The sequence below is a fragment of the Cygnus atratus genome, chromosome 1 (assembly GCF_013377495.2).
Source record: "Cygnus atratus isolate AKBS03 ecotype Queensland, Australia chromosome 1, CAtr_DNAZoo_HiC_assembly, whole genome shotgun sequence".
NCBI classification, from domain to species: domain Eukaryota; kingdom Metazoa; phylum Chordata; class Aves; order Anseriformes; family Anatidae; genus Cygnus; species Cygnus atratus.
The window spans coordinates 27,029,474-27,047,563 of record NC_066362.1 but is presented as its reverse complement, the minus strand read 5'-3'; the positions used below and the strand labels follow the sequence as shown (position 1 = coordinate 27,047,563).

Here is an 18,090-nt window from a genome sequence, read left to right as displayed (position 1 = left end):
TTATCCACCTCTTCTGAACAGAAACATACTGAGCACAACAGTACCACCTGATGGCCTCCATCCTTTCTTTTTTTTTTTTTTCCTAATATTATGGCTTGAGACCATCCTCTCAGTTTTCTATTGAACTTCTTGGTCAAAGTCTGTTGCATGGATTCTTTGGTAGGAATCCACACACCACAATGCCCATTCCAGCAGAAAAGTCAAACAGAATTTTGCTTTTACCTGTTAACAGACAGCAAACAGGCGTAGTCTCATTTTCCCTTTGTAACAGTCATCTTTCAACAAGTAATGACACATGAAAAATTAAGTGAAAAATTAAACACTGAAAGAGAAGTATATTTGGCCTCTAGGAGAGAAGAAAAAAAAAAAAAAGGGCCAAAGACTTGAGAAACGTTGATATGTGTGGAGAGAGAAGATTAGACTTCAGATGACTGACTAAATAATCTACCAAATTATTCATGACCACTTGCAAGGGTAGTTATAAAGTCTGTATGAATGTTTGCTATTTTTCACGAAGATCAAAAGGCATATGAAAGAAGGGTATATTTATGGAAGTAATCAATCTTGCATATTAGTAATTATTCTGTCACTTTATATTATGTACACTTTATATATAAATTACATTTTCTATTTGCAGTTATATGCCAGGATTGATCATGCACATGTGAATTTGAAGACTGGGGTCAAAGTCTACATTTTTCTTCAGAACAGTCGTCCACAGCCAACAGGAGAAAAAAATTGTTTCTCAGTTCGATGACTGGACAAAAGTCACTCCTATAAAACGTGCAGTGACACACAATGAGACCGGGTCCTGGAGAGCCAAAATCTGTTCAGTGGATTCAGGTGGAAGCGAGTGGTGGACTTCACAGTGTTGGGTTGCAGGTTGGGCTGGATGATCTTTGAGGTCTTTTCCAACCTCAGCTATTGTAGGGTTCTATGAAACTGTTCTGCATGACTTGTGGGCTCCGCGGCAGCAGGGAGAAACCCCATTCCCTTTTACACAGGCGAGCAACGGAGGCTGGCAGCTGCTGGGCACATGGCAGCGGCCTCCACGAGGCTCACCGTCTCCTCTCTCCCTCCTTCCTCCTCCCAACCCCATATTAATTTATCTCCCCCCCCTCTACGGCCCGCACCAGAGCCCCCAGGCCCCCCGCCTCTCCTCGCCCCCGGCCTCCCCCCTGCCCTCCCCAGCCTCCGCAGCCGGGCCTCGGGCCGGCCTCCGGGCGGGGCGGGGCTTGGCGGGGCGGGGCTCCCGATTGGCCGTCGGCCCGGCGGGGCGGGCGGGGATTGGCTGCCGCGCTGCCTTTGTTCGGAGGCAGCGGCTGCCGCAGGGCACAGCGGAAGTTTGGAGCGCGGTGGCGGCGGCTGCGGGGTGCGAGGGGCGGCGGCGTCGCGACAGCCTCGGTATCGCGACAGGCGCAGCGGTGTCCGGCCAGGCGGCGGCGGCAGCAGCATGGACTTGGAGAGCAAAGTGAAGAAGGTAAGGGCGGGGGCCGGGCGGGGGTCGCGCCCCGTGGCCGCCCGCCTCCGGTTGAGGGCACGGGGAGGGATCCGCAGGTAAATGGGGGTCCCCAGGGCTGCTGGGGGGGGTCTGGGGACGTGGGGACGTGCCCGACCTGGGGGGTGTGCCCGCAGCGCTGGTCCCCGGAGCTAACTTCCGAGCTGGTGTGTCACTGATGAGCATTGCCAGCCCTCCGCATAGGAAGTGGGGTGTCTCTTTACCTTCCTTGTGCTTTTTTGAGAGGTATTGAGTAGTTGGTTTGGAGGCAAACCGGCAAACGGTGAAGGGTAAGTAGCAGAAACTGCCATATAATCCAATTGTACCAGGTCTTGTTCCAAAACTCGCTATTTAAAACCCCCAGTGTAGCAGTGAGCTCATCAGGGCACGCCTCTGAGTCTTTGCTTCGGGTGCTGCTGCAAATTAAATGTAATAAATGAAGTAAAAACAGTTCTTTTGTAAGAAGCACTTTAGCAAAGTTTCGTAACAGAGGCTGTGAAAGTAGAAGGAGCCTTGTACGTGGATTAAATCTGTACCCTTTCATATACCCTTGTGGGTATAATTTTCATGTACCGTCGTGGGTATGTGAAATATACCCTTGTGGGTATATGAAAATTAGTCTTCTGAAATACACAGTTTATTGATGTGCATGACTTTGTTTCCAAGTTATGTTAAAGTGTAGTAACTTTAAGTGTGCATATGCTCCTTCATATATACCTGTATGGTTGGTCCAACTTAGAAACTGGGAACTGGCTCAGATACCAAAGCAGCTGTACGGCATGGAAGGCTATCAGTTACTTCAGGATTGAACCCTGCTGAAGCAGGTTAGCCTTGAGTTACAGCTTTCTCTGAGCGATGGCATGACAGAGCTTGTTCACTGAGAGTTATTTGAACTCCAGGAGAGGTACGTGCTTGTGGAAGATGCAGCATTCCTACTCAGAATTTCTCAATCTCAAGTGAAAGTAAATAGGCGGTGTGAAATATCGATAAAGTTCTGCTGGTAGTAGAATCCTGGGTTGAATGAACTTACAGCAGACGAACGTAAGCTTTAAATTGCAGTGTAATTATTGGACAGTCATGTGTGTTGAAAGTCTATTTGACTGCTCTTGTCTTACTTTTCTTCATTCGTCTTTCATTCTTTCATCAACTTCAAAGACTTTCTGAATGCACCTAAACAGATGTAGAAGCTGGTGCAACGAAAGAAACAAGCATAGCTCTGTTTATAGAAAATAATTCATATTTTCTATTCAGCTTTACATCATAAAACATCTTTTAACAGCATTAATAAAGACCTTCATGTTTGCTTAATTTCTATAATACATGTGTTCAGAAAACCACTTTTATTCTGTATATCTTCTCCCATGTTCACCTCTCCTTATCAAGTTCTTTCCCTTTATAATGTAGGTAAAGCGCATTTTCCAAAAGAATAGACAATGATCTGTGTCAGCATCAGGATGAACAAGGAAGCTTTCCAATGTAACATTATGTTCTGTAATAAATCCTTTTTTTTGTTTATTACTGATATTTACTTAATCAGAGTTTCTTCAGATTTTGTACACTGAAATGAAATAATACTTCACATCAACTATGCATTAGCTGCATGTCTTCAGTCTACATCTACTAATCTCCTTTCTATCCTTGTTTGTTTCCTTAACTTTTACTTCTCTCCTGTTTTCTGCCAACTTCCATCTTTCTTGGAAGGTGGGAGAGTATTTTGGGAAGCTTTCAGTCAAGTTTATGAAAGACAGTAAGCCACTCTGAGAGAAGCCTCTCTTGAGGTAGAGATGGCCTCATCAGATTTCTTTGTCCACCTCCAGCAGAGGATTAACCACAGGTCGGGGTTCCTACCTCCATCCTTCTGCACTGCACTGTGGAAAGAAATAACTTGAGTTCTTTTATAAAATCTGAAGGGGGGAAAAAAAAAAAAAAAAAACTAATAAATTCCTGGTGGGCAGGAGTTTCTAAGACTGAACAGAGGAAAGCAGGGATTGCCTCACTATTACTAAATGCATTGCTGCTCCGTTACTCCCCAAACTCAAAAATCGGAATGTAGAAGCAGGCTGTTCAATAACTCCTGGATTCAGCTGAACAAAAGGAACCGAGTGCCCAGTGAAGGAGGGTGTGGTGTGGAGGCTCTAACACCCAGCTGATTCTGTAACAAAACAGCTTCTTCCCCCACCCTTAACTGTTCCATTATAACTGGGTAATATAATGGACTCTTGCTGCTTCTAGAAAACTTCCACATGAAGTTTCCGAGGTGACACTTCTAAGATTTCTTCAAGTGTCAATAGTACTTGAGTCCATTCTTCAGCTGCGTGCTTCTACTTGGCTCTTCGGACAACTGCTGTTGGCTTTCAAGGGGTTCTTAATGTACTGGAGAAAAATGTGCAGATATGTGAATAGTGTAGTTATATCTAGGTGTCTGGGATTGCACAAAAAAAAATCTCACTTAAAAAAATATCTCAGAGAAGTCTATTTTCAGTGTTCACATCAAATTTCTGTTTTTTTTTCCTGATAACAAATCTAGTGCAGTTGATCTGGCAGGCATTGCTTCCCCTCCAGCAGAGCAATAGAACTGAAACAACTTACAACTAACTTACCCTCGTTCTACAGGAGGAACTACTGCCTCACCTACCACACTTTCAAACCTATTGTTTTATCCGTAAATAAATTATATTTTTGCTGTCATGTGAGAGGAAAAACAGCAGTCCTGTGTAACATACCTTGCTTAAGTGTTTGGCTGTGAGGAGTCTAAAGATGGGATTGCTTGAGCTCAGATTTCTAACTTAACTTCTTCAGTTTAGTTTCTTCTTTGTGCTGTAAAACTCCGCTTAATGTCTTCACAAGTGGCTGGAGGAGGCAGGTCTGCTGTGTAGACTGATGTCTCTTGGTATGAATCTTGGGTTCTGGACAACCACAGTCAGGAAAAAAAAAATTGGGTTGAATTTTCGGGACAGAGAATATATGGAGAACATATGTATACCCACATGTAGGGACTAATATGTAACTAATATGTAACTTTTGAAGGTAGTCTGGTAGCCATGCTTCTTAGACGCAAAATAAGAACTCTGGCATAAATCTAGCAGTGAATAATGTAGAAAAAGCACAGTTGGATGGCAACTTCTTTAGCTACGATGTAAACACTGTTTACACTATTATGCTCTAAAGATGAAGGACTTTTAGGCTAAGTGTACGCTCTTTTCTTTTCCTTAGAATGAACTGAATTTGTTGTTTTGTTTTTAGGAGCGTGAAGATAACTTTGTACAACAGAGTTGAAGCCTGAGAACTGTAGCTGTAGCTTGGAAAGTACTTGTGCAGCAAACAGACCGCTGTTTCTCCCAAATACAATATACACTGTGTTCTTGAACTTCACTTTAGGGGGTATAGGGAAAATGAAGATTTAATGCTTTCTTAGAGACCCTGTTAGAACAAAGTTCGGCTAGTCTGGATTTTTGTCCTGTCTTTCACCTCAGTGAACTTCTTAAAATGAATCAGTAGGTCACAGTCCTGCTGGCAGCATGGTCTCATGCTTTACTGGGCAGAATAAGAATCTGTCATGGAGTCTGTTCTGTATAAGCTTGCATGGTATAATGCTTGCTTTGTAAAAAGAACTCTGTTACGGGAAGGGGGCTAAGGAGTTCAGGGGAAGAGGTGCAACTGTTCCCAAGTGTGGTATGTCTGTGTAGTTCACTATGTGTGTGAGACTGTTTGTTCCATTATTGTGGAAAACCAAACAGAATTCTGTAGACATCACTAAGTAAACAGCTGTAATGCTCTCTGATACATGAATGAGTTAAGTATGCATAGGAGCAAAGTCAACTTTGTCATCTTTTGCAAAGCATGATTTAGTAATATCTGTTGAGTTACACTTCCTGCTGACATCACTGTTTGTTTTGGTGTTACTGCTGTGGAAACCCATGATACAAGAGCTTTTTTCACTGTTTCTTAAGTATAGTAAAATCAAGGGGGGAAAAAAAAATCCACATATGAACCTATTTGCCTGTGAGAAGTATGAAAGCAAGTATGGAGATGTGAGAAGAACTGGTTAAGTCTGTTTAACAAAGAAATGGAGCAAGTACTTCCTGTTGTGGTTTTCTTGTGCTTTTTTTTTTTTTTTCACCCTCAGAGTTGGCAGGGAAAAGTGCCAATATTGTGTTGATATGAATTGTTGCCTGGAATACCTGTATAAATGCATGCCTTTGCCAAGCTGATATCCAGGACTGACATGAGAGTAACAAAGACAGCAAGGTTAAATTAAACCTTCTTTGACTTTTTTTTTCTTGTGGTGAGAGTGCTCCCCAGGTGTTTGACCATAAAATACCATGAAATGCCTGGAGAGCAAGCCAAGGAACAGTTTGGATGCAGGACTGCCTGACTTGTAGGATCAGGTAAAACTTCTTTGCCTGGCATAATCACAAGCCAAGTATAAGTGGTGAGATGGAAAACTAGCATGCTTTAAATTATGACATTCTGTCGTTAAAGGCATAACGAGCTGTTTCTGCAAGTGTTCCTGGAAAAAAAATTATTTCCTCTAGGTAAAACAATAATGCAAGTAGTAATCATGAACGAGATTTTATTGCTAAAAGTGGCTAAAAACGCATTCCTTTCACCTCAAGGAAATGTAATGAAAGTGTTCTGCAAATTAATGATTTCTTACTAGCAAATATAAAGTTCACAGGTGCCGTGGGGTGGATGGGAAATGCACATTATGAAGTATAACACTTATACAGTAAGATATATTTTTAAATAGACACATTTATATTTACGTCTCTGGTCTGTTTGTTTTTAAGTTTACCTCTCCCTTTGTGCCTTGTTTTCAGTTTGAGGCTATCTAGCTTCTGCTTCTGAAAGCATTGGCTTGAGCTGGGGTAGGTTTGCAGGTCTGCTTTTGAAAACCTAATATTAGAAGATGCAGCTGGGCAGGAGCACTGATTTTGGGGCAAAATACACATGTAACATGAAAACAAACACTTGGGTTCTTCAATTATTACCCCTTCTTCTAAGCAAGATGAAAGAGAGTCTCTGCAGCCTAAATCAGAAGAGGCTTTGAACCTGGGAGACGTAATTACAAAACCATCTATTACAAGAAGTTATTTGTGGGGAGCTTTAGGGTACTCAGCATTTCTTGTTCTGGAGGTTATCATAAGCCACTAAGCTATGTAAGGCTGGAAGTAACAGGTGGTGGTGACCTGCATTCTTGTAGTGGATTAGCTTTTTCTAGTGATCCATGCTCTGAAGCCCAGTCCTTCCAAGAGGCATAGGGCTGAGCAGCAGAGGAAGGACAGTAACTGAGTTTGCTCAGCAGCACTGGGTGAGGAATGGTGCTTACTGGGGATTTGTAGACACAGTGTTACAGTGCCTGTCAACTGCACTCAAGCTTAGCACAATACAGGACTTTATGAATAAACACTACTTATTTTCTATCTACTTGAGATCTTTAGTAGCTGTTAGTCTTTTGACAGTAGACTGTAGCAGTGTCTTAAATATTTATACTCTGAACTGTTTGATATTCAGCTAAACACATCACAATAAAAAAAATCTTAGTACTTGTATAGTGTTGTAGTCTGTTGTAGCTTCTTGATTTGCACTTCTGTTTGTTCTTCTCAGAGTATCTTTCAAATGTTTTTCTTGGATGCAGGCACTTCTTGGCATCCTTCTTTCTGTGCAAATAGACTTCCTTACAAGAGCTTCTGCATCATAATCCTGGTCAACTTTTCCCTAGATCTAAATACGTATTTAAAAAAAAAAAAAAACTAGAACAGACTTGTCATCAAATAAAATTAGGCATGTTAAGAAATAGCAAATATAGAAGGGTCCATGGGATATTTCTCTTCACTATTTTTTTCCCCCTCTGTTCTAATACAGTGCTCTTAGAAGTCATATTTGGACAATGCTGTCTCATAAAAGCGTTTTTGTTTTATCCTTACCATTCTGGAATTATGAGAAATAAACTTTAAAAAGAGAAGAGCTGTTAAATGCTGTAACCTATTTCAAATTCCAATTTGTTGTGTTTCCCAACCAGAGAAGATATCTGCAGGTATGGGTTACACAAATGCAAGATCAGTTTTCAGCAATAAAAAACATGCACAACCCAAGACTGCATTTTAATGTGGTTTTGTTCTCACTGTCTTTCCCTCCCACTCCAATGCTTGGCTTTAACCTTGACTTTGAGAGTTTCTGAGCTACATTAGACTCTTAGAAATCTCTCCTGTTGTGCTGTACAGTTTTTATTTATTTTTCCAAGTCTGTATTGCAGATGGGAAACACCATCTTATGTGGCCCCACTAACAACTGAATGAGTTAATAGCTGGGTAATCTTCAGACCAGATGAGCCCTGGGATTTAACAGTAAACTCAAGAATGGCTTTAGGAGAACTCTCTTCGATTCTGTTCTTGGAATGTTCAAGGGCAGAGGAGAAAGCTGCAAAAAGGATAGGAAAGAAACAGTGGAATCACTTGTGTTCTTCTGCAGAGATTATTGTGCTGTAAAGTACTGTCCATGGCAAGGTGAAAGACAAAAACGTCTGCCAGGTGATGCAGGAGTTCCCTCCTGGGGAGAGAGGATGAGGAAGTAATCCCCTGCTCAGCTCTGTTCTTTTGCTGAGGCTCAGAGGATGTAAAAGAAATGTGGGAGAGAGACCTAGAAACGTCAAGTTGAGCTTCTCCGTTTTCTTACAGCTTCCTCTCCTACCTTCTTACCACCGTACCTCAGTGTTTCCTCTTTAGTTTCCTCTTTAAACAGACAGGAAGTTCTGTGCAGCTAGCATTATTTGAACACTGTATTTGGGGTATGATGACTATTAAATAACTGCTATAATAATTCCAGACTTCCAGGGGAATTTCGACAGAGTACTCTTGGTACCACTTGTGTCTAGCTAATTAGTGGGAGGAAATAGCAAAGACAGAATCAGACTCTAGTAACTGTGCAGTGATAATATGAGAAAGTAGACAGAAGCTGCAACAGGAGAAATTACGATTAAACATACAGACTTTCTTGTGTGGTCCAGCATTGTAATAGGTCATTGAATCTGCAAAATGGACAAAGTCTTGCCAAAACTGATTTAGTTGTACCTCCTCTTTCCTGGGTAGTTGGATGACCTCCAGAGAGCCCTTTCAACTTGAAATAATCTATCATCCTTAAAAGCAAGTATATGCAAGCTTTAAAAACGTAACTGCTGTGAGTTTATATTTTAATTCAGCCAAGACTTCTTAGGGCTTATCTTTGATAATTACAGGAAAAACGATAATATTGAGTTCTGTGACATTGCACTTCTTTAATGACTTAAAGATAATTCTTCATTCATCACAACTTCTTTTTTTTTTACCAGCACTGTGAATGGTGGCACAATTCATCCTGCATAGGAACAAATTTGTTATACAGACTTATCAATACCTCTCCACATAGCAGAAACTATAACTAGCATAGTACAATTTCACTTGTATCAGACTAAACTGACCATCTACCTTTACATGCACGGCTACTTGTGTCCATGTTTTGGGGCTTTTTTGTATCCTATGTAAGGAGATACTTGTGTCTTCTCATGCTCCTTGAAGTCCACAACACTTAAAGGAATACAAATTCTGAAATTAGTATTCTAAAATGGCAAAGAAGCCAGACTAACATTTGCTGGAGGATTTAACTTGGTAGGGGTGGGAAAAGGGATCTCTTGGACTTCTGTTGTTGGTCGTGTTCAATAAAGCTAACCATTTCAGTTAACCACTTTGGAAAATCCAGGCTTTGACTATTTTATACCAACTGGCATCTTTCTCTTACCCATGTGAACAAACTATTAGACACTCAGATTGGACCATTTGAGCTCAAGATGACAGTCAGCTTCTACATGTGGCTGTAACATAAAGTTAGTCAACTTTTCATACTGGATTCTAGTCTGAACTGAAATAGGGCAGATTTGCAGCTACTCTCACTTTGCTGTAACCATATAAATTTCTTTACCTTTGAGAACTATTTAATCACACAGCATGCAATGGATGATGTCAGTCATTTATCTTCCATATTCAGACTATTTAAGTCCATATTGGCTATGTTAGTAATACCAGATGGTTTTAGATAGCTTTTGCTGTAAAATGAAGATTAATGGCAGTAGGAACCTTCTTCTGGCAGTATTTCAGCTGACCTATCTGTCTCCTTCTCCCATACTCCCATTTATGGGGAAAACTGATTCCATCCTGTTTTCAGACACACATTCCCCTTCTAGTGCATGCCCAGCATGCTTTGTATTTCTGGGTGCTCCAGCACAGAGCCAGCCATGTCCTTTGGAAGGCATGGGGAATAAACGTGGGCAGCAGCAGTGATGAAACACACCTCACCTCAGGCTCTCTGAGTTTCCTGAGTTACAGCAGAATCAGCTACTGAAAAGAAACAGTCGCTTCTGAGGCTGATGCTTCCTTACAACCGAAACAGACCATGCTATGGCACTGTAGAAGAACATTTGACATACACCGGCTGTTTAGGTATGGAGTCAAAATTCAAAAAGCTGTATACAACTGTTATTTAATATCTGTAGTATTTTTGGCAAGTGGCCACCTGGTTTCTCCCTGTGAACAAAGGCAGAGTCTGCGAGCGTATGTAGAGTAGTCTAATTCAGTTCTGAATGTGCACTTTGCTTCTAGGCTAAGCCTTTTCTGTACAGTGACCAGATGTGGAGGGATGGCCTTTCCATGTGACATATGTGATGGCTTTACTGAGGTGGGCAGCTGAGCCTACAGCTGTGCTCTCATGCCCCCTCCTCAAAGATAAAGGTGGAGAAAATACAGTGCAAAGGGCTCAAGTGTTGAGATAAGGACAGGGAGATCACTCAGCAATTAGTGTGACAGGCAAAATAGACTCAGAGTAGGGAGATTAATGAAACTTACTACCTATTGCTAACAAGCTAGAGAAGTGAGAGACAAAGGAAAGAAACCAAAAACACTTTCTCTCCCATCTACCCTGTTCCATCTCCTCCCCTCAAGCAGCGCAGGGGAACAGGGAATGGGGGCTGCGGTCAGTCCCTGATGCGTCTCCACTGCCCCTTCATGGTCCCTCTCTGCCCCTGCTTCACGTGGGGTCCCTCCCCCGGGATGCCGTCCTTCCCAAACTGATCCTGTGGGGGCTGCCCACAGGCAGCAGCTCTTCAAGAACTGCTCCCACATGGCTCCGTACCACGGGGTCCATCCCCCAGGAGCAAACTGCTCCAGCACGGGTCCCCCACGGGCGGCAGCTCCCCCCAGACCCCCTGCTCCTGCGGGGGCTCCTCTCCACGGGCTGCAGCTCCGGCCCGGGGCCTGCTCCTGCGGGGGCTCTCCATGGGACGCAGCCTCCTCCAGGCCACATCCACCTGCTCCACCGGGGGCTCCTCCACAGGCTGCAGCGTGGAGATCTGCTCCATGTGGGACCCATGGGCTGCAGGGGGACAGCCTGCTCCACCAGGGGCCTCTCCACAGGCCGCAGGGGAACTTGTGCTGCGTGCCTGGAGCACCTCCTGCCCTCCTTCTGCACTGAGCTTGGGGTCTGCAGGGCTGGTTCTCACTCCTCACTCTCCCACCTGCTGTTGTGCAGCAGGTTTTTTTTTGTTTGTTTTTGCACTTTCTTAAATCTGTTCTCCCAGAAGCACAAACAACATCACTTACTGGCTTGGCTCTGGCCAGCGGCAGGCCCCTTATCTAACATGGGGCATTTTCTGGATTCATCTCACAGAAGGCACCCATATGGCCCCTTGCTAACAAAACCTTGACATGTAAATCCACTACAATATATTCCTCAGCAAACTGAGGAAGAGAATGAGAACGAGTCTGTCTTGGTTACTAATTCAGTTTATGTGCCTCAAGTTGCTTAAGTATTTCTTTAATGATGTGCTTTTTATTGCTGGGGAGGGAATGTGGAAGCTGATTTCTTTATTACTGAAGAAATCAGTGTCGAGAGATGGTTATGAAGATGCAAGCAGGCTGGCTGGCTGCTGTCAGCTTACTTGGGAGAGGGAACGTGTTTTGGGTAGAATGCTTAGGCACCACAGATTTCTTCCATTTAATTTACAAATCACCTCTACTTAATTTACTTATTTTTAGCCTGAAAGACCTTTAAGCATTACGAGGCTTGGAAACAATTCACTCATGAAAACCATTCTCTTTCTCTTGCTTGCATTTCTGATTGTGTTTGGGGAATTCTTGAAATGTTAAGGCTATTTCTGTGTGTAGTGTGCAATAGCTCTCCATATGCTAGTGATCCTAGGTTTCTAAGCCTTGTTATGATGCTATATAAAATCATAATTATTCCTCTTCTTCCCCCCCCTTTTAAAGGAGGTGAGAGACCAAGCATAAGGGATTACTGCTAGTTTGGAGTAGCAGCTAGAGAGAATGAGTTAATAGTCTTTACATTTTTGTGAAGGCAATTGTGCATTTCAAGTTAAACAGCTTTTAAGGAGGATGATTTAAAAATATCCTGAAAAAAAAATGCTGTTTTTTCTTTTTTTGTTTTATGTTGCTTTGGCTTCCTCTTCAGAGAACATCCTGGCCCCCACTTTGTTCAGTATGTGTATGATTTGACAAGAGCACTTAGTTGTTTTCTGATGTACGGTGTGCATGTTACAGATCTGTGGCTTCCAGATGAAAGGAATAAACACATGCAGTGGAGACAAATTTTTATTAACGTTAGCTTTACATTCCAATGCAGACAAAAATGTAGTTGATGGAAAAAGAACTACATCTTTAAAGTTATATGTGTTTTAGATGTCTACTGATCTGGCTTCAGGTTAGCTCCTCTATTGTGTGAACTTCTTGAGCCCTTAGGCTGATAAAGATATTATTACTGTGGTCTGTGCAGGCTTGTATTTCTTCTTCATATAAGAAAGGAAGAAATAACTTCATGTCCCTCTGTTTATCCCTGAAGTTGCAAGCAGTAGCTGAATAGTTGCTAAAGTACTTTTCCCTAAATTGTCTGTAATCTGCAGGAAGGTTTTGTAGTTTCCGAAGGGATATGTAATTGCTGTAGAGGCAGGGATCCTTCAAATTGCAAAGTGACTGAAACCATTGTCATCCCTGCATTTTACCATGTGCTCTGACCTGAGCAAGTGGTTTGCAAGTAATCTGTTGGGCACAAGCAAGTGGAAAGATGAACCATTTATATCATTGTACATGCAACAATAGCATGGACAGTCTGTTTGCAAGTAATCATTTTGGACACAAGCAAGTTGAAAGATGAACTGTTTATATCATTGTACATGTAACAATAGGAATATGACTTCTCAGATTAAATTGCAAGCTTTTTAGTTGAAAAAGAAAAAAAAAGTATCACCACATCAAATTAATGCATTATGTTATTGTTGTCAAAACTAAGATTCTCACTAGAACTTAGGAGCCTCTAACTCCTTTTCTTGTCATGGTAAGTCATGCCAAACCGGAGGTGAGCTGTCTCCTTCATGATTACTGTCCTTCCCACTGAGTATACCCACGGGTAACTGGAAGCGTTCCTCATGTCTGGGAGCAGTGGGTGGGAGCATGGGGACTGGTTACCGTCTGCCTCTTGGCTATCAACCTACACATTCAGCCGTGACCACAGCTCCATGGTCTTTAATCACGCTGATTTAAGAGTGACGTTTCCCAAAGGTTTGGTGAGCTGGAGTGAGGCATTTTAAATTTAGTATGTTCTATATAGATGCATAAGTTACGGTGCTTGGTGTCTATTTTTCACTTCAAACTTTCAAGAGCTATTACCCATTTAAATTTGCTAGTACATTGATATATTGTGTGAATAGTTGGCCTTTATTATGCACTGGTTTTTATATGCTCTCATAGTTCCTCTACATTATGAATTGGTCATATGCCCTTTTAATCTCTTCACCGTGAAACTCTCTGCATATCATTTATGGTCATTGCACTCACTAGCTGTGCTGTTTGTCTTTCTCATTGGAAAGTAAATTGGTATTAGTCCAGCTGAAACATAATTGTGAAAGGTATGTTCTGGTCTCCATCACTGTCAAGAGTAGTTTCAAATATTTTCAGGAATATGATACTAATTGCTTAAATGTTTTCTTTATTCCTATCTGATACTCAGGTTATTGATATAGAAATGGAATATGTTTATTACTTTATCTCTTGTATTTTGTCAAGTCATATATTGCAGATCACTTTGTCCTGACAGCTGGATTAAATGTATTCTGGCTTGGACTTTTAGGTCTTACAGCCTCACACTATGGTTGCAGTGCCACAGACTTAAGTCAGGGCTGCAAAGAGTCTCCTAGTTCAGCCCTATAAACAGGCTTGTGCAAACGATGTCTCTTTTCTAGGTAGAGAAGATAGGGTGAGTAGACCCTAAAATGCTGTCCTGATGTCAGCTTAGTCAAATGCTTAATGTTCACCTTTAGTTGTGGATCATGACTATAAAGGAAGCGGTGAGGTGGTTCATGCAGCATAACTCTTGAAGCTGACAATAGCTTTCATGTTGATCTTTAAACAGATGGGCTTGGGCCACGAGCAAGGATTTGGTGCCCCCTGCTTAAAATGCAAGGATAAGTGTGAAGGATTTGAGCTTCATTTTTGGAGGTAAGTCACTGAGCACTGCAGATTTTGCCTCATGTCTGCAAATGTGTACTACCTGGTTTTGTTCTCTTTTCCCATTAAACTCTTCAAATATTTTAAAGAATGTCTAGGTTCAGAGCTAGTTTCTCACTGGCGATGCAACAGTGTTCAAGTAGATAAACACTTATGAATGTATATCTTGCCTGCACTGAAGTCAGTGGTACTACTACTGAAGCATTTACGCTAGTTTTTTAAACAGTTGAAGTAGGTTTGTAAAAACATCTTTATCTCAATTGTAAAAGAGATGACAGGGAAAAAGAGTGCTTCATCTCAGTAACAAAGAGCTTTCTCAGCTTCTCATCAAATACATAAGCTTTGAATGGAGACATAGGTAAAATTATCTATGTCTAAAAGAAGCTGAAACTTGGTATACATCTGCAAATTACTTGGAAGGGGATGAGGGGGTTACATTTCAAAGAAGATAGTTCTTCAGCTTGGATAATGCACTGCTTCTAAAACAGTAAGAGCTGATGATATTTGCAGTAAATAGGCCTTCAGTGGTCTATGCCATTACTTCTGCAGAAGACTTTTTTTTTCCTTAAGACTTTGCTTGTCTTACTGAAACCTTAACAGCTCAATAACTCTGACTAGCTCAGTTCGCAGATCATACTGGGTGTACTTCAAGATGTAGCTTAGTGATTCTGATGTAAAAAAAAAAGTTTCAAAGTGAAAAACCTACGAAGGACAAACATGAATGATTGTTAGTAGCACTAGCATGTGCTACCTAATGAAAGCAATCGCCTTTCACCTATGCTATTTAGCTACAGTCATAACTGCATCCATGATAGGTTTTTATTTTATGATGATTTTTTTTAACAGTAGTCTTTACAACACAGCCAGAGTGGCATCAGGTGCAGGTGGGGCCTAGGAGGCTTTGCATCTATGCTCAAGCATTTGAGTGCAGCTGAGACTCAATTTAGCAAATAACCAGGCAGCCCACAGCAAAAGCCTGCTGTAAGTTGATGAGGATATAGCTTCTGAGTTATGTATTTGGAATATGTAACTGTGGAAGCAACTTACAAATAACAACCCTGAGCAAGAAGTGGTAATATGCTAACAGATAAAATCTGTTGTCTAAAGATATAAATAGTTTATGTAAAGAGGGTTTTTTTAATACACGGGAAGGACTTGTGTAGAGGTACTAGAAAAAGGAAACAGAACATGGTTAATGTGTATGTGTACAGGTAATTCAGTGAAACAGAATACAAATTTTGCAGAAGTTAATATATTGTTTATCCATGCTTACATGAGAAAAGTCCCTCACTACTTGACAGAAAGATCTTTGTTTAGGGCCAGTTCAATAGATGGGGAAATCGCAAGTTGGGACTTGGGGGGGGGGGAAAAAAAAAAAAAAAAGTAGTCCAAATAACTTTTTCTTCCAATCATTCCTTGTCCTTTTATTTTTAGTTCCCACTACTAAGAGACCTTCTAATTCCTAGTTTATTCTTCAACGGGGAAGAATTAAAAATAACAGAAATAAAATGTCTGAAGTGATATAGTCACATAATAGCATATTTGCCAAATCAGAACATGTCTGCTCATGTGTGTATGTTTGGAGGGTTTTTTGTATGTTTTTCTTATTTCACTGCCCTACTGCAGCTCTTACAAAGTGAGAGCCTGTAGATGGCAGTGTATTAAAAAGCAAGTAAGAAGACATGAAAACAGTAGCTGTTTAGTTTGGATTGAAGTTTTAATTTGTGGATGGAAGAGACATAGGATAGTCCAGGCAGCAAGGTGACTGGAAATGCCTCTAGGTGTTGGAAAAATGTTGCATATTAAGAGTTGAGCAGTTAAGGCAATTCTGGAATGGGTTGGAAGGTAGCTCTTCTCCACTGGATCTGCTACTGGGGACAGGGTGTGAATCTGAAGTCTGAAATCAGTTTTGTGTAGGACGTTTTCCCTTTGAAAACTGTTTAATGTTTTGCATGATGCAGGGATTTCAGGAGTTCATCACTGGAACAGAAAGGGATGGATTCTGAATGCCTGTTTACTTAGTGTCCTGGTGTAGCATTCCCTTCCCCACCCCATGTCCTTTCCCAGCTTGCTGCCCACCCCTACCTTACTTGCAGAAGAGGAAGCAGAATAAGAAATAAAGTGCAAGCACTGCTCAACAATAGCAGGTACTACCAACGTTTTATCCACAAATCCAAACCACAGCACCACAGGGGCAGTAGGAAGAAAGCTAACTCCATGCCAGCCAGACCCAGTACAGTAGCTGATTCAGCAGTTGCATTTGCACATGTGCTACAGCATGGGTAGGCTTTACTCCTTGCTCGTCTGTGTAAGGGTGACAGTGCCCTCTCGTGGATGGAGCTGAAGTGCTTCAGCAGGTCATGTAATTCGTGTTCTCTCATCCCATGTGTGAAAACTCTGGTGTACCTCAAAGAGCTAGGCGTAACTTCTCTACGTTTCTGCACAGGAGAGCCTCAGTTCTGCCGTTAGAAATCAAAATGAAAAGGGCACCCAAAAAATCAACGTTTGCCAATCTGTTAGCTAAGTTTTATATGGAGTTGCTACACCATTCTTCTCTATATTGGTTGTGTTTGGAAAATAATCTTCTGATATATTGAAGTCTTTAAGCATTTTGTGCCACAATTCTTGTCACTATGGGTGGGCTGAATACAGATGCAGAACCGTTAATTTGGGCTAGTGCAGAAGTAATGATAAACAAAGCCCTTAGTAAAACTTGTTCCTAAATCTTGAAGTTCTGAAAACCTCAGTGTTGTGACCTGAATACAAATCCATACAATGAGAGCTGTAGTCCTCAATGGTAACCAAATGGTGAAGAATTACCTGCTTTATATCAGTGCGCTAATAGCTCTTGCTTTTAAAGCTGTCTTCAGAATCGTGCTTCTGTCCAGGTTCAGCACAAACAGGACAATGTCTTCTCAGTTCAGATGTTATAGTTCCTTCAGACTGCAAAACTTGCCTCCAGAAAATTAGCAGGACAAGCTACCTGTCAGACACTGCTTCTGGTATAAACCTTCGGTCTTTGGGAATGCATTTTCCACTAGAGGGAAGTGTGGGGCAGGAATCAGATCTCATAAGAGGGAGGAAATGTTCAGATTTATCTTAGTCCTGTGTACCAGGAAGTGATAATTTTATCTGGCATGGCTTGCCAAGGTGTCAAAAAACTTCTGGAGATAAGAATCATAAGCTTGGGAATGACCATTGTTAGCAACTGGCTTCTTTGCATAGATACAACCCCTGGGAGGCAGAGAGAGCTTGAGGTGGGCTTCAGCATTCTCTGAAACTAAGGCTGACAGGCCAGTACTGAGGCACAGCTGTAGTAATTGCCAATACAATTAGTACTGTGTTAATAACAAGGAAACAGAAGGAATCATAGGAAGAACTTAGCCTTTTTGCGTGGAGGACACAAGCCTTGAGATTTGCCAGGTATTTGTTGAGAGCTTCTCTGGGCTTGCAAATGCTCCTCTGGGCTTGCAGATGCTTCTTCCTGTCACCACAAAGCCAGTGTAGAAAGTCACAATCTGAATTATTCTTCCTCTCCATACACAAAAACCTCGAAAAAGAGGAGGATGGGTGACATCTGGTTTTGTAGAAGGAACCTTGTAGTTAGCAGAAATACAGGAAGTGGGAATTCGTAGGCCTATGAGATGGGGGGAGAGCATGCAATCTACTTCCCTTCTTTGTACCCATCCAAGACCTGGAAGCAAGACACGATCCACTAAATCTGTCTTCTACGATGATTCATGACTTTGAATTCCATGAATTTTGAAGCTTGCTCCTTTCCTGCCATCTTTTGAATAAGAAAAGCTTATCAAACTGCTGAGATTTGACTGGAGGGGCAGCTTCTCTGCTGAAGTCCTGACAGCTGCGAACACGTAAGCAGGAATCTCTAGTGCCTCCTTCAATGGGGATTCTGCTTAATGCCCTCAAGTGAGAGAGAAATATTTTTCCCCCCTATGCTATCCCCATTATTGTCAACCATTGACAAAGTACATAGAGAAAACAAAGTCTCGCTGCCTCTTTTCTAGTTAGAATCAGATAAATTGAACTCCG

At 41.8% G+C, this 18,090-nt stretch overlaps 1 protein-coding gene across 1 annotated transcript in view; it reads left to right on the top strand.

Annotated features, from left to right (window-relative positions):
* Positions 1 to 1,249: 1,249 nt before the first annotated feature.
* The window catches only part of TES (testin LIM domain protein), a 28,914-nt gene continuing 12,073 nt past the window's right edge, over positions 1,250 to 18,090 (top strand). The window contains exons 1-2 of the mRNA XM_035544368.2: positions 1,250 to 1,480; positions 13,946 to 14,031. Of these exons, the coding sequence (XP_035400261.1) occupies positions 1,454 to 1,480; positions 13,946 to 14,031 (113 nt within the window). The 5' untranslated portion in view covers positions 1,250 to 1,453. The remainder of the gene's footprint in view (positions 1,481 to 13,945; positions 14,032 to 18,090) is intronic.